Source organism: Peromyscus maniculatus, chromosome 21 (assembly GCF_049852395.1).
Source record: "Peromyscus maniculatus bairdii isolate BWxNUB_F1_BW_parent chromosome 21, HU_Pman_BW_mat_3.1, whole genome shotgun sequence".
Classification (NCBI taxonomy): Eukaryota; Metazoa; Chordata; class Mammalia; order Rodentia; family Cricetidae; genus Peromyscus; species Peromyscus maniculatus.
This window is the reverse complement of record NC_134872.1, coordinates 38,944,180-38,962,560: the sequence shown is the minus strand read 5'-3', so window position 1 is coordinate 38,962,560 and position 18,381 is coordinate 38,944,180. Positions and strand designations below refer to the sequence as shown.

The 18,381-nt window shown below is 46.7% G+C and overlaps 1 protein-coding gene across 5 annotated transcripts in view; it reads right to left on the bottom strand.

The window, feature by feature from the left end:
• The window catches only part of Cracdl (CRACD like), a 121,531-nt gene that overhangs the window by 25,826 nt on the left and 77,324 nt on the right, over positions 1-18,381 (bottom strand). For all 5 annotated transcript variants that reach the window (XM_076557468.1, XM_076557469.1, XM_076557467.1 and 2 more), the window contains 5 exons: positions 17,200-17,279; positions 10,745-10,913; positions 5,234-5,369; positions 4,725-4,886; positions 1,710-1,919 (listed from right to left, as the gene is read on the bottom strand). In XM_076557468.1, the coding sequence (XP_076413583.1) occupies positions 1,710-1,919; positions 4,725-4,886; positions 5,234-5,369; positions 10,745-10,913; positions 17,200-17,269 (747 nt within the window). In that variant the 5' untranslated portion in view covers positions 17,270-17,279. The remainder of the gene's footprint in view (positions 1-1,709; positions 1,920-4,724; positions 4,887-5,233; positions 5,370-10,744; positions 10,914-17,199; positions 17,280-18,381) is intronic.

Sequence of the window (18,381 nt, the reverse complement as noted above, 5' to 3'; positions counted from 1 at the left end):
AACCTAAGTCAGAAGCTCATTTTTTAGTAAAAAGGGGACCTGTAGGGTCCTGGCCCCTGTTTTGGGTAACTGTTGCCTTGCTTGCTGACCTTGACCTTGATATCCTCCCTATGCTAATTCCCTCCTTGGTTCCACCCTCCTGAATGCTTAAGGAAAGTTCCTTGTCCGTGTATCCTGCATAATGGGCGTTAACAGCTTAGATGCAAGATTGTAAAACATCAGTAGCGAACTTCTGCCCTCCAGGGTTCTCCCATTGTGCTGTAAGCCTGTATTTAAGACCTCTTCCCTCCTTCAATAAACGGCATTTGGCATTTAAAAAAAAAAAAAAGACACAGAGCCTTAATGCCATGGAGTGGAGAATTTAGGCCCTGGTGACACAGCGGTGAATACCCTAGCGAGGAGAGCAGCACGGATCAGAAGGGGTTGCTGTGGAAGCTCCGGGGATGCCTGTGTGTTGGGGCTTGGGTGAGATAGAGAACGCAGTCCCACGTGCTATGGGGGATCAGATGAGGGGAAAGTAGGCTGCACTGTGGAGCGGAGCCTAAAGAATCATGAGGTCTCTATAGAAGTGTCCTGCGGCCGATCGGCAGCTCATGGGGCAGTGTGTGGCCCCTTCCACCTCTGGAGTAAGGGAGCACCTGAAAGCCTGATCTGGGGCAGGCAGAAGGCCTCTGTGAGAAGAGGAGCTTTAGGACCCAGAGCCAAGTGGCTGTGGATACTGATGGGCAGACACAGCTCCTGGAGTGAAGGAAGGGGCAGTGGGGACCAGTAGGAAAGTGTAGATACTCTGAGAACTTGAGTCTCATGCCTGCTCTCTACCAAGCAGGACAGGGGAAAAGAAATATGGAGTTTAAATTAAGGACCAACCGGGTTTCCATGTTTCCCCAGGCTGACTGACATCATATTTTTGTCGTAGTTATTTTACAAAATGGTATTTGGCAAGTTCAAAACTAAAGAGAGTGTCAGCAAAGTGGGGGGGGGGTGAGGGGGGCAGCAAGAAGGGTTGCTACTTAGGGCCATTCTACATGAGTTCAGGCATGCCTGGGTTCCTGGAGTTCCTCAAGGTCCCAGAGCATGTGGCTCTATACACTCATTGGACACAATGAATGGATCCAGGTGCCTCTGGTACTGATTCCCAAAAAGTCAACCCTGTCAGCCTGTGTTTACAAAGCACCTCCCACAGGCCAAACAAAAAAGTCACTCCCTTCAGGAAGTCCCCGACACACCCAGGTGGGCCCTGCTGCTTTCTCCAGCTGATGCATCTAGCTTGTCGTGAAACCTTCAACACCCGCAACCGCAACCGTGTCTTGAGGGAAAGGGCAGGGGAGACGTTACTCTATAAGTCCTTCTCAGTGTGAGAGGTGACTCTCCTTGGCCATGCCTGCCCTGCCCCCTGCCCTCTAGAGCGGAGGCATCTAATCCCTGTCAGGATAAGAGGAGTGAAGGAATGGAGTGTCAGGCTTGGCGCATGACACAGTGGATTCTTGGTCTTTGTAGCATGAACAAATGCATGCAAGTGCTAAGGCCTGGGGAGGCTGTTTATGCAAGAGAGAGATGCCCGATTCAAGGTGCAAAAGATGAGCAAGACTAGCGTCTACAGTGTGGTTTTATCCACCATGGAGGTGCTCAGATGGCTGTGCGGCCAGGCAGTGGGTGGGGCTGTCATGCCCCCCCACCCCACCCCTACACAGAGGAGGAAGGCCAATTACCGAAGACAGGCGCCTCATTTTACTTGATCTCTGGTTGCGGGGCTTAACCAGGAGCTTGTGTTTAGCTGCAGAGTTATCCAGGCAGGAGGAGATTTCTGGAGGGTGGCTGAAGTCAGCCACAGGTGCCAGGCTGCCATCCAAGGTCCGGGAGGAGACGGCGGCATCACTCGTGTGGTCAGGAGACTGTGGCCGCGATGAGGACACCAAGATCTTCACAGTACAAGGAACAAACACACCAAGCATTAATTTAGGGACAAAGGGCGGAGACTGCTGTCCTACCAACCCCTCTTTAGTGCACTTCTGTACCTGGGAGAGAATATTTCCAATTGGCTCTTGACAGAGAATGTTTTAGAATACTCCTTTAGAGCAAACGGATGGGAGTTCAAAGGGTGGGGGCCAATCCTAAGGCCATGGGAACAGGGTTCTTTAACAGGAAGAGTTTCCACGCTACTTTCACCAACAAAACAGAGTAGCCCAGAGTCTCCAGGGGTGGAGGGACCTGCTGATTTCATCCAGCCGGGACTGTGGCCCCGCAGTGGGATCTCACAGGAAAGGGCTGAGGCCCCTGCCCAGCCAGCCCTTCTCCTGGTGCTTCCTTTGTTCATTCTAAAGGGTCTCTAGGGCCTCCCAGGAGCCGGGCTTCCAGCTACCATATGGTGAGCTACAGATGTGTTACTAGTTTACACCTCAGTGGGGAGGGACTGACAGTCAGCAACAGCAAGTGCGTTGCCATGGGGGAAGGGGCTTCTGGCAGCCATGTGGAGAAAGAGAAACACCCTAAGACACCCGCCCATTGAAACATCGTGCCCTGCGCTACTGAATCAGTATGTCCCACTCCACTGAATACAGCAAGCCCCGCCCTACTGAATCAACAGGTCCCGCCCCACTGAATACAGCAAGCCCCGCCCCACTGAATACAGCAAGCCCCGCCCCACTGAATACAGCAAGCCCCGCCCCCGCCCCACTCAATACAGCGAGCCCCGCCCCACTCAATACAGCAAGCCCTGTCCCACTCAATACAGCCATCCCCTCTGGGAGTACAAAGGTGTGTTTCAGGGCAAAGCATGGACGTTACAGCACACGCAGCCCTGATGAGGAGCAAGACACAGAGAATCTGGGATGTGCTGGACTTGAGAACACTCCTGCCACCTTTAAACAAGCAAGCAAACACAGATAAACAAAACAAACAAACAAACAAAACAAAACAAAACAAAAACCTGCACCTTTCTATTGGAGCACTGGACTAAATATTAGTGCTATGCTTATATTTTCTGTTTGGTTGTTGAGATAAGGTCTCTCGATGCAGCCCTGGCTGTCCTGGAACTCAATATATAGACCGGGATGGCCTTGAATTTACATAGATCTGTCTGCTTCTGTCTCTTGGGTGCTGGGATTAAAGCTGCATGCCACCATTCCCAAATTTTGGTTTCCTATGATGATAGTAGACTGGATATACTATCGAATAACTGGTAAAACCCCTCAGAATTCATTTTAAAATATAAAGTAATAATCAGAGGAATAAAAGATTAGGTAAGTGCTTGCCCAGCACAAGCGACCCCCATTTGGCTAATTAAAATCTGTGCACTGCAGTGGCCATCGGGTTTGGAGCTGAGTTCCATCTTCAATGAATGAAGCTGCTCCTCTGGCCTGATCCAGCCAATTGCAGACAAAAGCAGCTGCTGTGAAAGTCAGACGCTCAAGGGGTACAGGAAGTCAAAGATGGGTCAGCAGCAGCTTGCTCCCAACAGGAATCTCCTCACCACAGAGCCTGGCACACACAACCATATCTAATCTGGAAGAGGGATAATGGAAATGTACTTGGGGGTGTTTTAAGGCACTAACAGGTGCAGTTTTAACTCCACAGAGTAAGGCGACTGGACAGACAACCTTCTCATCGTCTAGCCCTTCCTGAAGTTGGAGAGCAGGTATGGGTAGCCTATTGCCCCTAGACCCAGCTCTTACTGTGAGCAGGGATATGCTTACCCTGAAGCCAAATTCTGGGAGTAATTCTCTGGGCAACTTCATGGGAGTTCCCAACCCTAGAGCTGGTTAAAAATCAGCCACATCCCAGTCTTGACTTTTCATTAGTAATATTCTGGGAGCTCACAACTACAAAACAACAACAACAACAACAACAACAACAAAAAGACAAAACAAAACAAAAAAACCCAACCAGCTAGTGTGCGCATGCAGGGGAGAGAAAATATATGTCCAAAGTTGAGAGGTTACTGAATACAACTCCAAGCAATCCAGAAGTGGTAACTCTACAGTTTCATTGTAAGCAATGCCCTGGCCAGGCCAGGGGTGATGTGATCCAAGTATGCCCAAGGCAGGAGTGCTGTACAGCTCTCAAACACAAACTCTGTTCTTTGTTTTTCATAGGTCAATATAATTTGGATCATTTCAATTCTGTCTGCCCTCAGGAATAATGCTTGTTAGTATGGGGGAAATGGCCATCTGTTTTATCATTTATATATGAATACATTACATGGATGCTAATGTTCTTACCACAAACCAAAATGGCATCATGAGCGTGCTGGGGTGTTTATTCATGAGATGGAGTCTATGGGGAGGGCAGTATTGAGGATCACTTCTCCAGTGACTACAGCCAGACCCTGCTGGTCAAATTTTCATGGGCTGCCTTGTTTCCCAGAGGGTCCCATGTGACTTGCCCAAACCAACAGGTTTCTTTCGTTGTGAATGGGACACAGAGCTGAATGCTATTAAGTGTTTACTGTTGTTCACTGTGTCCTCTGGCCAATGTCGTGACAGCAGGGAGAGGCAGAGGTAGCTAGTTCCCTTTTCAGTGGCATTCTGGATCTGGGCATCTGCTCAGACAAGACAAGGCACAGAGCAGATGGCATCTGAGTGACCACACAACCACACGACATGATAGTGCGCAGTCTCCCTCATTCACAGAGATCTGGTGGGGAGACATGAGGGGCCTCCAGAATTTTAGCAACGCTTAGTGACAGGTGGGATAGAAACATTTAGGGGCGCACATATTGCACTTGCCTTTATAGCTGGGCTTGGACCCACATCATGCAGCAGGGACATCTCTGGGGGGCTCCGGGGCAGTCCGTCATCCTCAGAGCTCATACCAGTTTCCTCTGCCCTCTTGGTAGGAATGCCTCCTGGAGGCGGCGGCCCCAGCTTCACATTACATTGTATCTTTAACTAGGTTGAAGGAACAGCAGTCATTCTTAGCATTTTCATCAATAACACCCAGCAACAAGTCTTCCTGCTCTGATTCATTCATTCGGGAAATAACGTCAGCACCATTGCATGACGCAGAGCACCGGCCTGAATAATTGCCTGTCCCCAGTTCCCTCGCTGATGTCCTTGTGAATCAGGCACTCACCAACAGTGCATCCGCATGTGACTTGCCTGCCGGAGGAGAACTGTGAAGACCCTGTGACTCTACCTTCGATTGTATCAAACTGCTAAGCTGAAATCTTTTAGGGACTTCTGGGTTAATTAACCCTGGACAGACACCCAAGCGACAGTGCCCAGCCAACACTTACCTGCAAGGCCTTGATCCGGTCACACACATTTTCTTGGGAAAACACCCGCACGGGCCGAGCAGGGTCCTGCCCCGATTCAGGAAAGAAAATACTGTCGTGTGAAAGGGCGCGGTTGCCCAGAGTGCCCCTGGACTCCCTAGGATCAAAAGAGTCACTGTGAGCTTTTGCCCACCTCCACCTGTCCCTGATCCTAGGGACTTAGAGGGAGAAAGGGGGCGCGTGAGTGGCATGTCCCATAAGCCCTCCGTCACGCGTAGTTAGCAGCTATTTGTCTCTGTCCCTGTCAAATACTAATGAGAACACTCTACAGAAGATATTTGAAGGTTGTAGGAGATTTTTTTTTTTTGGATTAGTGGAAAAAAACAAAGTTTGATGAGGTGTGAGGTCCAAGACAGCAAGCCTTAGAGAGGGAAGGCTGGTGCTGGCTGGGTCCTGTGGGAATCTGTCTCAGATGTCCTGGGAGGGTGAGGTTACGGACTGTGGGCTAAGCTCATGTGTAGCCCCACCATAAGCTGGAGGCTGCTGGCACAACAGCATCTCCCCAAGATGGTCCAGATCACACATCTATGGCCCCTGTCTGATGATCTGGCATGGTTTGCGTACCCTACCACTGTGCTTGTGACCCGAAGCATGGCAGCCTGGCTCCAAGCCCAAGGACCCAGATTTGGAACTGAAATCACAGGGCACTCATAAAATGCTCTCAGAGGATGTGGGAATTAGCTGTCAGACTTCCCTAGCCTCCTAAATAATAGGTGGAAGGAGATGACTGAGGCCACTGGTTAAGGAAGGAAAGCCGCCTCGGCATGCATGGGACATCTTGTGCACAGCAGCCCCACCCTGTTCTCCTTGGGCATCCTGTCGTCTATGGGGCACAGGGGACTCTGAGGTGTGGCCCGTCCCACTGCCTATCCAGCTGTGTTACTAGTGAGCGCTCTATTGAGCACCCCAGCTCAAAGGTGTTTCCTTTCTAGGCGGCAAGAGCAAGCTTGCAAGTGGAAATCCAGAGTGCCCAGACGGTGTATCTTCACAGGCCCTCAGAAGGACTCAGCCCAGAGAGCACACACTAACAGCAACTCTCAATGCTAAAGCCATACATACACACACCTAGATTTACTCCCTACAGTCAACAGCCTGGGGCCACCCCCTAGAAACCACAACTACTGGCCAAATACCTCCAGTCCAGATGTAACTAGCCAGATGTAACTAGCCAGATGTAACTAGGAGTAAAGGCAGCAGGAAGAGGAAAACCCACCAGAGGCCACAGGCACATGGTCATTCATGATTGCAGTATTATGTATGTCCTTCAGCAGGTTTCAAATCAGAGGAGCTACTGGTGTGTGTGATGGAGGGCTGGGCCGGTGACCGAGGGGAGGAGGACTCTGAACTGGCGTGGGCGTACCAGAGGACACTGAGTGGAAACAGAACACACGGGATAGTGTGGCCCAGCTGTGTTAAGTGGAGGGTGCGTATATATGTAAATATGCGGTGAGCATGTGCACATGCCTGCTAATAACTTGTAAAATAAAAAAGAAATGGTACCTGGAAGATACATGAGAGTGGTTTCTTTAAGTGGGAAGGACAGAACTAGACGGGGAAACAGGGTCAAAGGTAACAACGTTTTCAATTTTGTCTTTGGAACTATTTAATGTGTTACACAACTGGACAAAAATCAATCAAAAAGGGAAGTCTCTAAGACTAGGAAAACAAAAACAAAAAAAGAAGCCTAATTTTCTTGCAGACATGAGGGCTCATGCTTGTAATCCCAGCACTGGGGAGGCAGAGGCAGGAGGATCCTTGTGGGAAAGGGGAAAGAGAAGTTACTCCGCTGTAGAAGGAAAACAGTAATTTTGTTAAAAGTCCAAGGTTTTCAGTCTAACAGGAAATAGAATACGACGAAAAAAAGTAAAAAACTTCATCTTTCTTGGAATTGGAAGTGTCAGTGAGTGAACTGCTCAGGATTCTCTTAAAAATAAAGCCATTTCCTACTTCAACCCACGAGAGGTCTACGAGAGGCAATGGCCAACTAGCAATCATGGCCACTGAATCACGACCACACTGTGATCTCCGAGACAACTTCACATTAAAAGGAAGGAAACGTGGTTTGTGAAAACGATCCAAGCCAGGAAATATCCGGCATTAGCCTGGAATCACTCACTGCCCAGGAAAGCAAGGGGCCTCTCCGAGATGGCTGGGCTCGTGACCAAAAGGCCGGGGAGCTAATCGGAAGTGACCCTTGATAGCTCAGCATGAGACAATGAAGAAAGACTGCTGTGGGTCAAAGCTCACCAAATATATTCAAAACCAGTGCGTTTGGAGTTGATACGCGGTTCAGTCCGTAGAGTGCTTGCCTAGCATGCGCAAGGCCCTGGGTCCAATCTGCAGGACCACATAAAAATGGGTGCGGCGGCACACACCTATAATCCCAGCATTCTGAAGATGGAGGGAACGTCAAAAGTTCAGGACTGCCCTTGGTTACATAAGGAATTTGAGGCCAGTCTGGGTTACATGAAATTCTGTCTGAATAAAATAAAATAAATAAATATTTTTTAAAAACCAACTGTGTTCACAATGATCCTTTAGTCGGGGGGGGGGGGGGGGAGGAATACCTAATATTTTGGTTGCTATTAGAAGGTGTGAAGGTATCAGGTACTATTCTGGAAGTGGAGCAACAAGCATCATTCTGTTTTTTTTTTTTCCTGAATAGATTGTGTTTTAGGCTATCATGAAGTTGACAAAGGAAAGCTATTTTTTATTTCAAATTTATTTAATTTACACGTATATAAGGGTTTGCCTACACATATGCACAACACATGAACTCCTGGTGCATGAGGAGGTCAGAAAAGGACATTGGATCTCCCGGAACTGATGTTACAGATGGTTGTGAGCCACCGTGTGAGCGCTGGGCACTAAACCCGGATCCTCTGCAGGAGTTAGCAAGTACTCAACTGCTGAGCCCGTCTCTCCAGCCCCTGACACAGGACAGTTCTTCACAGAAGAAACTCCGCTAGCAAAATGTACAGAGAATGAAGACTTAGGAACGCCCACAGTTTTGCACTGAGGAAATGGACCGTCCGCATGTTAACAGCATCAGGTGAAGGTTGCTGTAATGTTGACACTGATCGCCCAGGATCCAGCGCTTAATTGCAGCGTCGATAGAGATACCCAGAAAGTAGGGGCCCCTTCACACATCAGGGGCAGCTCAAGCTCAGTGTGCCCCTAGGGCTGTGGTTCCCAACCTCCCTAATGCTGTGACCCTTTAATACAGCTCCTCATGGTGTCGTGAACCCCCTGCCCCCAGCCATGAAGCTATTTTTGTTGTTATTTCATAACTGTAAATTTTGCTACTGCTATGAATCGTAACATAAATAGCTGAAATGCAGGATGTCTGATAGGTGACCCTCCCAAGGGGTTGGGACCCACAGGTTGAGAACTGCTCCTCTAGATCAACATGAGCTCCTACAGAATTGGGAGGACCCAGGCTGTGTAGCTCAAGCGTACTGGGAGCAGATGAAGAGAGCAGACCATTCTGTAGGCAAGGGGATCCAGAGGGGGCTGTCACCCATGAAGCCAGCACCAAGACACCCCAGCACAGGACCTGGACTGCCTATGGCCTTGTAGAAGTTGCTGCAGAGGCTGGTGGCAGATTCTCACAGAGTCTAAAGGAAGGGTCTCGGTAAGTCCAGGTAGTAGGTTCCCATAGAGGCCAGAGGGGTTGAATCTCGGAGCTGGAGTTAGGCAGGTGCAAGCCACCTGCCGAGAGCAACTCAGACGCTCTGCGTTAGTAGTCTGCAATCTTAGCGGCCAAGCTATCTTTCCGCCAGCAGCCCACCACCATCGTCCCTCCCTTATTAACGAATGTCAATCACGTCCCCACCAGGTGCGGGTCATAGGCAGATATCAAGGGTCCTCCTGTCCCCACTTTCCCTGGGTTCCTACAAGAAGGAGCATTTCCCCGGAGCCTGGCCCTCTGGCCACGCTCCTGTTTGTGGCTGGGTGGCACACTCCCAGGTTTGTTTCTGAACACCAGGAGGTGGGGGGTGGGCATTAGAGTTCTCCTGGGGCTCTCACGCCCCAGGAGGACCGCCCCTCCCGCACCCCCACAATGGTGCACAGTCTTACAAGGTACCCACGTGCCCACTCTGCTTCTAGCTAGCTCTGGGGGGAGGGGGAGGAGACGCAAACTCTGATCTTCTATCTTCGGTCATCTAGTGCCACCAAGTGGTCAGTGCAATTTCTCCACCTCGGGAGACAGGCTGCCCCGCCCCCGTCTCCGGAGCACTACCGTTCTTTCTGGCATTTGATCAATGTTTCAAATTTGAGTCAATGTGTCAAAGACGTTACAAGCTGCCTTCTCTCCTCCTCAGTCCAGAATATGACTGTGGGGGTAACGGGGGCAACATAATTGCAGTGTGATAAAGCACAAGTTAGAAAATCAAAGTTCTGCCCATGAGAGCTGCCTGAGTGTCCATCCCCAGAGCGTCTGCATTTATTAAACCCAGACAACAAGAAACCGTTTTTTTTTTTTCCCTCCATCTGCTGGCCTTGGTCTAGCACATGTGCCCTTATTCGATCAGTCAGTCTTTAAGTCCAGAGAGATGTGTGTTCCCCATATTGTGTCCCAGGTCCTTGAGCATTCTTGGTTACATTAAACCAGGGCCCTGCAGCCCAATCCTGCCCTTTCTGCCACGTGATGCTGGGCAGGCTCCTAGATTGCTTATGGCTGATTTTGCTCATTTCTGTGATGGTTCATGGCATTGTCTCATACAGCTACTGTGTGCTTAACAAACATATCTGTGTGTGTGTGTGGGGGGGGTGTTAGGTTGGTGCACACAAGTCACAGTGTCCAGGTGCATGTCACAGGGCAACCTTAGGTGGCAGTCCCTGCCTTTCAGCCTGTTGTTCACCACTGCCCCTAGGCCAGCTCACCCATGAGCTTCTCGAGAGTCTCGTCTCTGTCTTCCATCTGGCTATAGGAGCTCTGGAAGTATAGACCTACATGGAACCATCTCCCTAGGCCTCACTGTGAACTTAGAGGTTTTTAGATTTTTAAAATTTTATTTTACACATATGAGTGATTTGCACATATGCACCACATGTGCATGCCTAGCACCCTTAGAGGCATCGTGTACCTCAGAATTGGAGTTACGGATGGCTGTGAGCCAGAATGTGGGTGCTGAGAACCAAACCCCAGTCTTCTGCAAGAGTAACACCTGCTCTTAACCGCGGAACCACCTCTCCAGCCCCAGTCACTGTGAACTTTTAAATACTCATGGCACCCAGCGGGTAGAACTACACAATCAGGATTCCCCCACCTTCCTCCACCCCATGTTTGGAAAGTTAATAAATGCACCACATACTGAGAAGCTCCTAAGGGGATCACCCAGGATGGGAGGAGGCTCAGGAGCCGGACCAGTTACCAAGGCACTGAAGTAAGAGTGCTGGACATCTCCTGTGCCCACTGTCCCCTCCTCCCTGAGGCTCGCAAGCCAGATGCATGGGAAAGCAACTTACTCCAGCTCATCTTCGGAGTCATAGCCCACCGGCCCCGACTCGATGGGAATGACCTCGCTCTTGGCCTGATTTTGCTTCCAGGTGCTGTTTCCCGTGGATGAGGGCGATTCCTTTCTCTTCTTCTTCCCAAACAACTTCTTAAACGTTTTAAATTTGGATTTTTTCTTTCCTGTACAGATGAAGAAGAAGAAAAAAAAAAGATTAGCAGGAATGTGTGTCAGAGTGCAGGCGTGTGATGGGCACAGGTAACAAGAAATCAAGGACTCAACGTACCACAGAGAGAAGCACATGACCTAAAGTCTGCACCTCCCAAACAAATATTGGTTTCCATCTTTTAAAACATTAAAATTGTATGTGTGTAGATGTTTTGCCTGGGTGTGTGTCTGGCCACACGTGCATGCACTGGCCAAAGAGACGTGATGAGGGTATCAGATTCCCCAGGACTGGAGTTACAGATGGTTGTGAGCTGCCATAGGGGCACGGGGATTTGGAAGTGGGTCCTTTGGAAGAGCGGCCAGTGCGCTGAATCTCTCCAGGTCCCCTTGTTTTCCATCTTTAGGGTATCAGCATATGAACCAAGAATGCTGGATGGAGTATGATCAATAAATCAAAACCCAAGCGACCTTCCTCTTACCAGATACCATGTTCTTTAAGTCTCTGGAATATGCATACTATTTCATACACACCGTACACATAACGTGCCAGATGAGGCAAAGGCGTATGATAACCTAAGTTATTTTCTTAGAAAACATATACGTTATTTTTTTTTAAGGATTTATTTTATTTTTAAAATTGCGTGTTGGGGTGGGTGAGAAAAATGAGCAAACCGTGGCTGTCCCTACAGTGGAGAGAGGTTGTGTCCAGGCCGAGCTCCTCGGCTGTCACTTTATTCTTTCCCACGGGGTCTATCAGACCCAGGAGCCCATGACGTCACCAGGGCAACCCAGACACGTTCACTACTTCCCTTGTGAGTATTTGTCAGGCGGGACAACAGGAGGAAGCAGAGCCAGAGAGCACAAGTACGCTGTGTGGCCCGGCAGAAGTTTGCTGAAACAGTCTTTATAAGTTTAAAAATGGAATCAGTTTAAAATATAAGGGAGGGCATTCCTAATTGTCTTTGTGTTAAAGTCCCCTTGGAAGTTCACCTTGCCTTCACTTGAGATTCTGCCAGCAAGATTGGAGCAAATGTCTCTCCTCGGGGGACAACGTTCTATGGCAGTTTGTGTGTGTGTGTGTGTGTGTGTGTGTGTGTGTGTGTGTGTGTGTGTGTGTGTGTGTGTGTGTATCCCCAGTGGAAACTTCCTTTTACGTCTCAAAATGTTTATCTTGCATGCAGATGGTTCTCCATCAGAGGTTATGTTGAAAGACTCCCAGGAGGTGTCTGCATTTGACAGGGACACCACCTGGCCTTCCAATAGTCAACAAATTATTAGGTGTCCCCGGAGACCTGAACAAATAAACGGCCTCTCTGTCTTGACACCCAGGTGTGCTTAGGACATGAACAGTGGGGGTAGGAGGTGGCTATAAAGGGCAGAATCCAACAGCTGTGCCCTTTTATGCCAACTGTAACTCCAGCTTCAGGTGATCTGGCGCCCTCTTCTGGCTTCTGCAGTCACTGCATGTATACAGACGCCTAAATCAGTTTAATCACAAGAACCTCAAGTTCAATCGGCCATCTCGTTTGTTTTTATTTCTTCCTCTCCTAAGATTAGTGACCCGACTTCTCAAACAGTTACAGGACTGATCCACTTTCCTACTTCTTCAGTTTGTTCTGTTGTTTCTTATATCTAGGGATTTCTATACATTTTGAAATTTCAAATTTACTTGCAAAAAGGCTCTCTCATGGAGGATCTACTGCAGGATCTGTAGTAGTGCCTCCTTTTTCGTGTCCAGGGTTAATTATCTGTCCCTCCTCCTTCTTCCTAGGTCAGCTATACTGATGACTTGTGAAAAGTCTCTCCAGCATGCTGGATGAGAGCTCTACCACTGAGTAACACCCCCAGGCCCAGACTTGCTATTTTTTTTAAAGGTTCTTTTGATGAAAGCCTACATTTTTTAAAACCTTCGCCAATAAATACATTTCATTTTAGTTTTCTCTAGATCTGTTAAGTTCTACGCATTATAAAAGTTTGCGTTTTCATCATTATTTGGTTAAAGTATTTTCTGATTTCCATGATCGTACCTGTTTAGATCTGCGAGTTATACAGAAAGGCAGGTCTTCATTCCCAAGCACTTGGCAACCTTCTCTCTCTTGTTATTAACTTCACTGTAGTGAGATCATGCACCCTGAATTTTGTTCCACTCTAATCTGTTGAGACTGACTTACGGCTCACCATATTGACAGTTCCCATACACTTCCCATAATGCTCGGAGAGCAATGCATTTTCCTCTCTGATTTAAAGATGACAATTTGGACACTGCCATTTTAATTTTGTTTTTATATTTCATCTCTCTACTAATTTTTAAAATAAATTCATCCTAACAATATCAGAGGGGGGGGGGGTTATTTACCCGTCTTTAGCTGTCAATTTCTACTTTACAACTTTTAAGGGTCTATCAGTGGCAAACTTAGGTCTCTGACAGCATCTGTTTCTCCCTCAGTTATGACGTACATCCTTCTCGGGTTTGGCCTTCTAGGTTGGTAGTTATTTTTTCTAACGAGGCACAGTTTCATGGGCTCCCCTGTATCGTTAGAAATTAGCCATCACTTTTCCTTTCCCTCCTGTGAAGGTTAACCCCCCACTTCCTGGGACTTAAGATTTCTAATTTGAACTTTGGCTTTCTACATCTTCCCCTTTGTATTTTTACTGCCCTTTAATTATCCCTCCTAGGAGAGACACTGGGTTTCTTTTATTTATTTGATTAATTTATTTTTATTTAGGTGTAGGTGTTTGTACAAACGCAGTGCCTTCAGCGGCCAGCAGAGGGTGCCTGACGGCCTGAAGCTGGAGTTTCAGGAAGCCTTGTTGGGAACTGAACTGGGTCCTCTGCAAGGGCAGCAAATGCTCTTCACACTAAACCATCTCTCCAGGCCCTCACTGGGCATCTTAAATCTGTGGACCAGGCTATTTTTTTTTAAACAATCCTAGAAACTTCCTGGGCATCCTCTCCTCTCTGAGCTTGTGTGGATGCAGGCTGCAGGCTATAGCTTAGCTCTGCCTTTGTCTTCTGTGCTGGTTCCCATCTTTTCATCACTCCACTCTGCATTTGATACGATTCCCAGTGATCTTGACCCGGTGTAAACTGCTCTTGATCTGAACACTGAAGTTTTACTAATTATATTCACTTAAAAAAATCCACTTGTTTTTAAAAACTGCAATATCATTTAAAATTATTTTAAATTATGGTAAAGAAAAATCACTCTTGCATCTGTACAGCAGCACAATTACTTCCTCAATCCAGATGCAGAACATCAGTCTGTACCATCTCCTCATGCTTCCCACCCTTGACATGCAGCTGTTCATGGCTCTGCTCTTAGAGTTTCAGGTCAAGTCACAGTGTGTAGATCGGGTCTCAGTATACAGTCTTTCCCTTAGAAACTCATTTACATTGTTATTAGATACCAGTAGTTTGTCCTTTTTATTGCCCAGCAGTATTCCATTATATAGATAAACTGATTGGTTGACTGGGCAAAGGACTTTCGGCAATCACGAATAAAGTCACTTTCAGTTCCTGTGTGAACCTAAATTTTCATTGCCCTTTTAATACTTCCGTGTAGGGGTGTGTGTTTAACTTCATAAGAAATTGCCAAAATGTCTTTCCTTTTTTTAAAAAAAAATATTTATTTTTATTTGTTTGTTTGTTTATTTTTGTTTTTTTGAGACAGGGTTTCTCAGTGTAACAGCCCTGGCTGTCCTGGAACTCGCTCTATAGACCAGGCTGACCTCGAACTCACAGAGATTCACCTGCTTCTTCCTTGCTTCAAAGAGTGCTGGGATTAAAGGCATGCACCACCACTGCCTGGCCCACCAAAATGTCTTTCAAAGTGGCTCTATCATTTTGTTTTCTACAGGGAAAAACATCATGACGAGTACTAGTCAGGGTATTTTTTAAGTTTTAATATAGCTTAAAGCTATAGTTTTAATTTGTATCACCTACTGAATATAGATGCTGCCATCTGTCCATGTTCCTAGGTAGACCATCATTATAAGTTCCTGTCCAATTTAAAATTAGGCTTGTTTTGTTAATCATTATTATTAATTATTGTTATTTTACTTCACATAGTTTCAAATGTATAGCGTAAGGTTTTGTTTTGTTTTTAACCAGTGTGATTTATAGTTTTCCCAATCTGTGACTTATATTTTTGTTTTCTTAATAGTGTTTTTGCAGAGAAAAAGTTTTAAATTTTGATGAGGTTCCATTCATAAAATTTTCTTTTACAAATTAAGGTGTTGAATCTAAGAACTCTGATGTAAGAAATGTTTTCTCTTAGCCTCCTTATGAAGGATTAGGGTCTAAATGCATGTCTGTAGCACACTTTGAGCTGTTTCGGATCATCGGTGAGGTGCAGATCGATGATGCTTTTTGCTTTCTTTCTCTCTCTGTTTCCTTCCTGCTCTCCCTTCTCTTTCCTCTGTTATTAATTTTATTTTATCTCATTTTATGAATGTTTTGCCTGCATGTGTGTAAGTGTATCACGTGCAGACATCAGATCTCCAAGAACTGGAGTTACAGATGGTTGAGTCACCATGTGACTGCTGGGGACTGAACTCAGGTCCTCTGCAAGAGCAAGTGTTCTTAACTGCTGAGCCAGCTCTTCCCTGGTTTGTTCCAGCCCCTCTTCTCTGGTTTGTTGTTTGTTTGTTTGGACAGGGTCTTACTGCATCCCACACTGGCCCTGAACTTCCTATGTAGATGAAGATGACCTTCCATGCCTCAAGTTCCAGTTTTTACCTCCCAAGTGCCCTACTCTAAGTAGGACAGTTGGGCAGTCTTTTGAGAAAACAGTTTGCTTCTGCACAGTACCTGGGTCATCATGTCTGATCTAGAAGCACCGCTGACCCAAGTTCAAGGGTGGAGGTTCTCTGGGTCATCCAACTGAAGCTACAAATTTACCGGAGGGCTGATTTATCTGTGGTTCACATCCACTCCACCTCTGTGGCTCACCAAAGCGAAGGCCTTCTATTAGACGGTCTCCTCAGATCCTGTATCTCGCCTTCTACTCACCCCTCACATCTTACCCCACAAGAAAATGAGATTCAAAATTTCAGAGTAAAAGACTAAAGAAAAATGTGCTCACCCATCTTTATGAGTTACTATTTTCCTTTCCACTCGTGTTCTCATCTAGAATTTTCAAAACTGAACATGGAAAAGTTGCTCTGATTACAGTAAGTCCACTATTATTTGAAACAAAAATACAATACCTAGATTCTCTCATTTTCTAAGATTGATTCCTTATGGTGACCTATGTAGAACAAACTGGCATCTACTGAAGCTCTTTGGGGGGAGACAAAATACTTACTATAATATTTTCTTATTTTAAAAAGCAATAATTCAGTGTCCCACGATATGATATGGTTTGAATGACCATTTTCCCCACTGAGGGTTAATCTTACAGTACCCTTACCTCGTATTTGGATTTACTTGGTACCTACTGAAATACGAGCAGAAAAGTGGTCCTAATATAAAATGAACAATCCATCTTCACATAGGAAATAGAGTGTTCACTGGGATGAGTGTCTAAAGGCAGCAGCCGGCCGCTGGGTTTAATATCACTGGAAGTTATTTTTCCTGACCTAAGTCACAGAAAATCACTCCTGGGATTCTGAATTTCAACAAGAGAGGTTAGAGACCTTTGCTAACAATATGAAGTGAGTGAAATGGCTGGAAATCCAGGGGGATGTGCACCAAGGGAGATCAGTGTCTTTTAATATTGATTTCACGACTGTATCAAGACATAAATAGCAACCCCATGACTAGATTGGAATGTGCTCCGAATGGATGATTCACAGGCCTGGAAGTTGGCTCAGCAGAAGCTAAGATAAAGGCCTTGTTAAAGTCATAAGAGAAGGGTCAAAGACTCTTTAGCTGTAATTATTTTCTCTGGAGGACCAGCTCATCCTGTGCTTTACAAAACCTCCTACGCTTACCTTCGGAAAGTGTTGGATGATAAATGAATCCATTTAGCCTTGGCCTCTCCATGTAACTCCGCCTAGCCTTGAACTCATGACATCAAAGTGCAGGTGCTCCTGGGCTAGCCCCTGCACCTTTGCTTTCAAGTCAAATACAGGGCCATGTTTACCTCTAGGAAAAGGAAAAGGACATCAAAGCCCCAACTCTTGGGCAGAGCAGCAAGAGATCAATGCTGCTGAATGGCGTTAAATGGAAAAGGAGTGAGTGCGAGGCTGGGGATCTCTGAGCACACTGCGCATGCGCGGGGCCTGAACACGCCTCTCCACACAGGAAGCCACAAAGCCCAGCTCCAACCAACCAAACAGCCTCTTCCCAGACCTTACCTGTGCCGTCCTCCCCGAGGCCTTCAGCAGCTTCCCGAAGCTTGATGTCCATTACCCTTGTGGAAATCATGTCCAGCTCACTAAAACCAGACGGAAACCCATGTTAGAAGAACACACGGAGCAGAGTGACCAGTGAGTGCCGTGGTGGTGGGACTGCTTCGGCCTGTCACCTCACCTGCATATAACTCTGAAAAGTCAGAGACGAGGGCAGAGAGGAGGACAGTGCAGGCCATGTCCACAGCCACGTGGGTAGCAACCACAGAAGCGTCTTTCTTTTTTTTTTTTTTTTTTTTTGGTTTTTCGAGACAGGGTTTCTCTGTGTAGCTTTGCGCCTTTCCTGGGACTCACTTGGTAGTCCAGGCTGGCCTCGAACTCACAGAGATCCACCTGGCTCTGCCTCCCGAGTGCTGGGATTAAAGGCGTGCGCCACCACTGCCCGGCCAGAAGCGTCTTTCTAATTACTGATGTCAGCAGTTTCACAGACAACGTAACCCAGGTCAGAGACTTTCAAAGTTCCCCTCAAATGGTAAGAAATTGCTGTTTGTTTTTCCTTTAGCAAGTTTGAAAAATGTGAAGAATAAAAATATCACCCATGATCCCACCAACTAAGTATAATCACAATGAATGCTTTAGTCTCTTTCCAAACTACCTTCTTCACACAGATATTTGTTATCCATGCACACGCATTAAGAAACCTGACTTCTGACTTTTGTAGCATACTACTTTATTAAAATTCTTCCTATGTATTATCTGAATGGCTACACAATATTTTATTATTATTTACACTGAGTCTTGTGGTTTTGAACTTGGGGAAAATTCCAAGCAAATACGGAAGTACAGTGAACTCCACATAAAATTATCCTCTGTCATTGTACCTCACACCCATGCTCGCTCCCTAGATCATTTCCAGGTAAATCATCCCAGTTACCTTTACCATTTCATCCAAATGGGTTTACCTTCTTCCTAAATAAAAGTACCTGATTTACTCATCCATAATCCTACTACAGAAATCGGTACTACTTGTATTTCTGCCTCCCAAACCCAACCCAGGACAACAAGCTCTCCCTCTGTGTACAGCTCACTCTATCCGGAAAGCTATTGTTTCCTGGGAGTGACTATGAATCTTCATACTGAAAAAGAGAGGTTCAAATGTTTGATTAACCAATTCATAGTTTGGCTCTT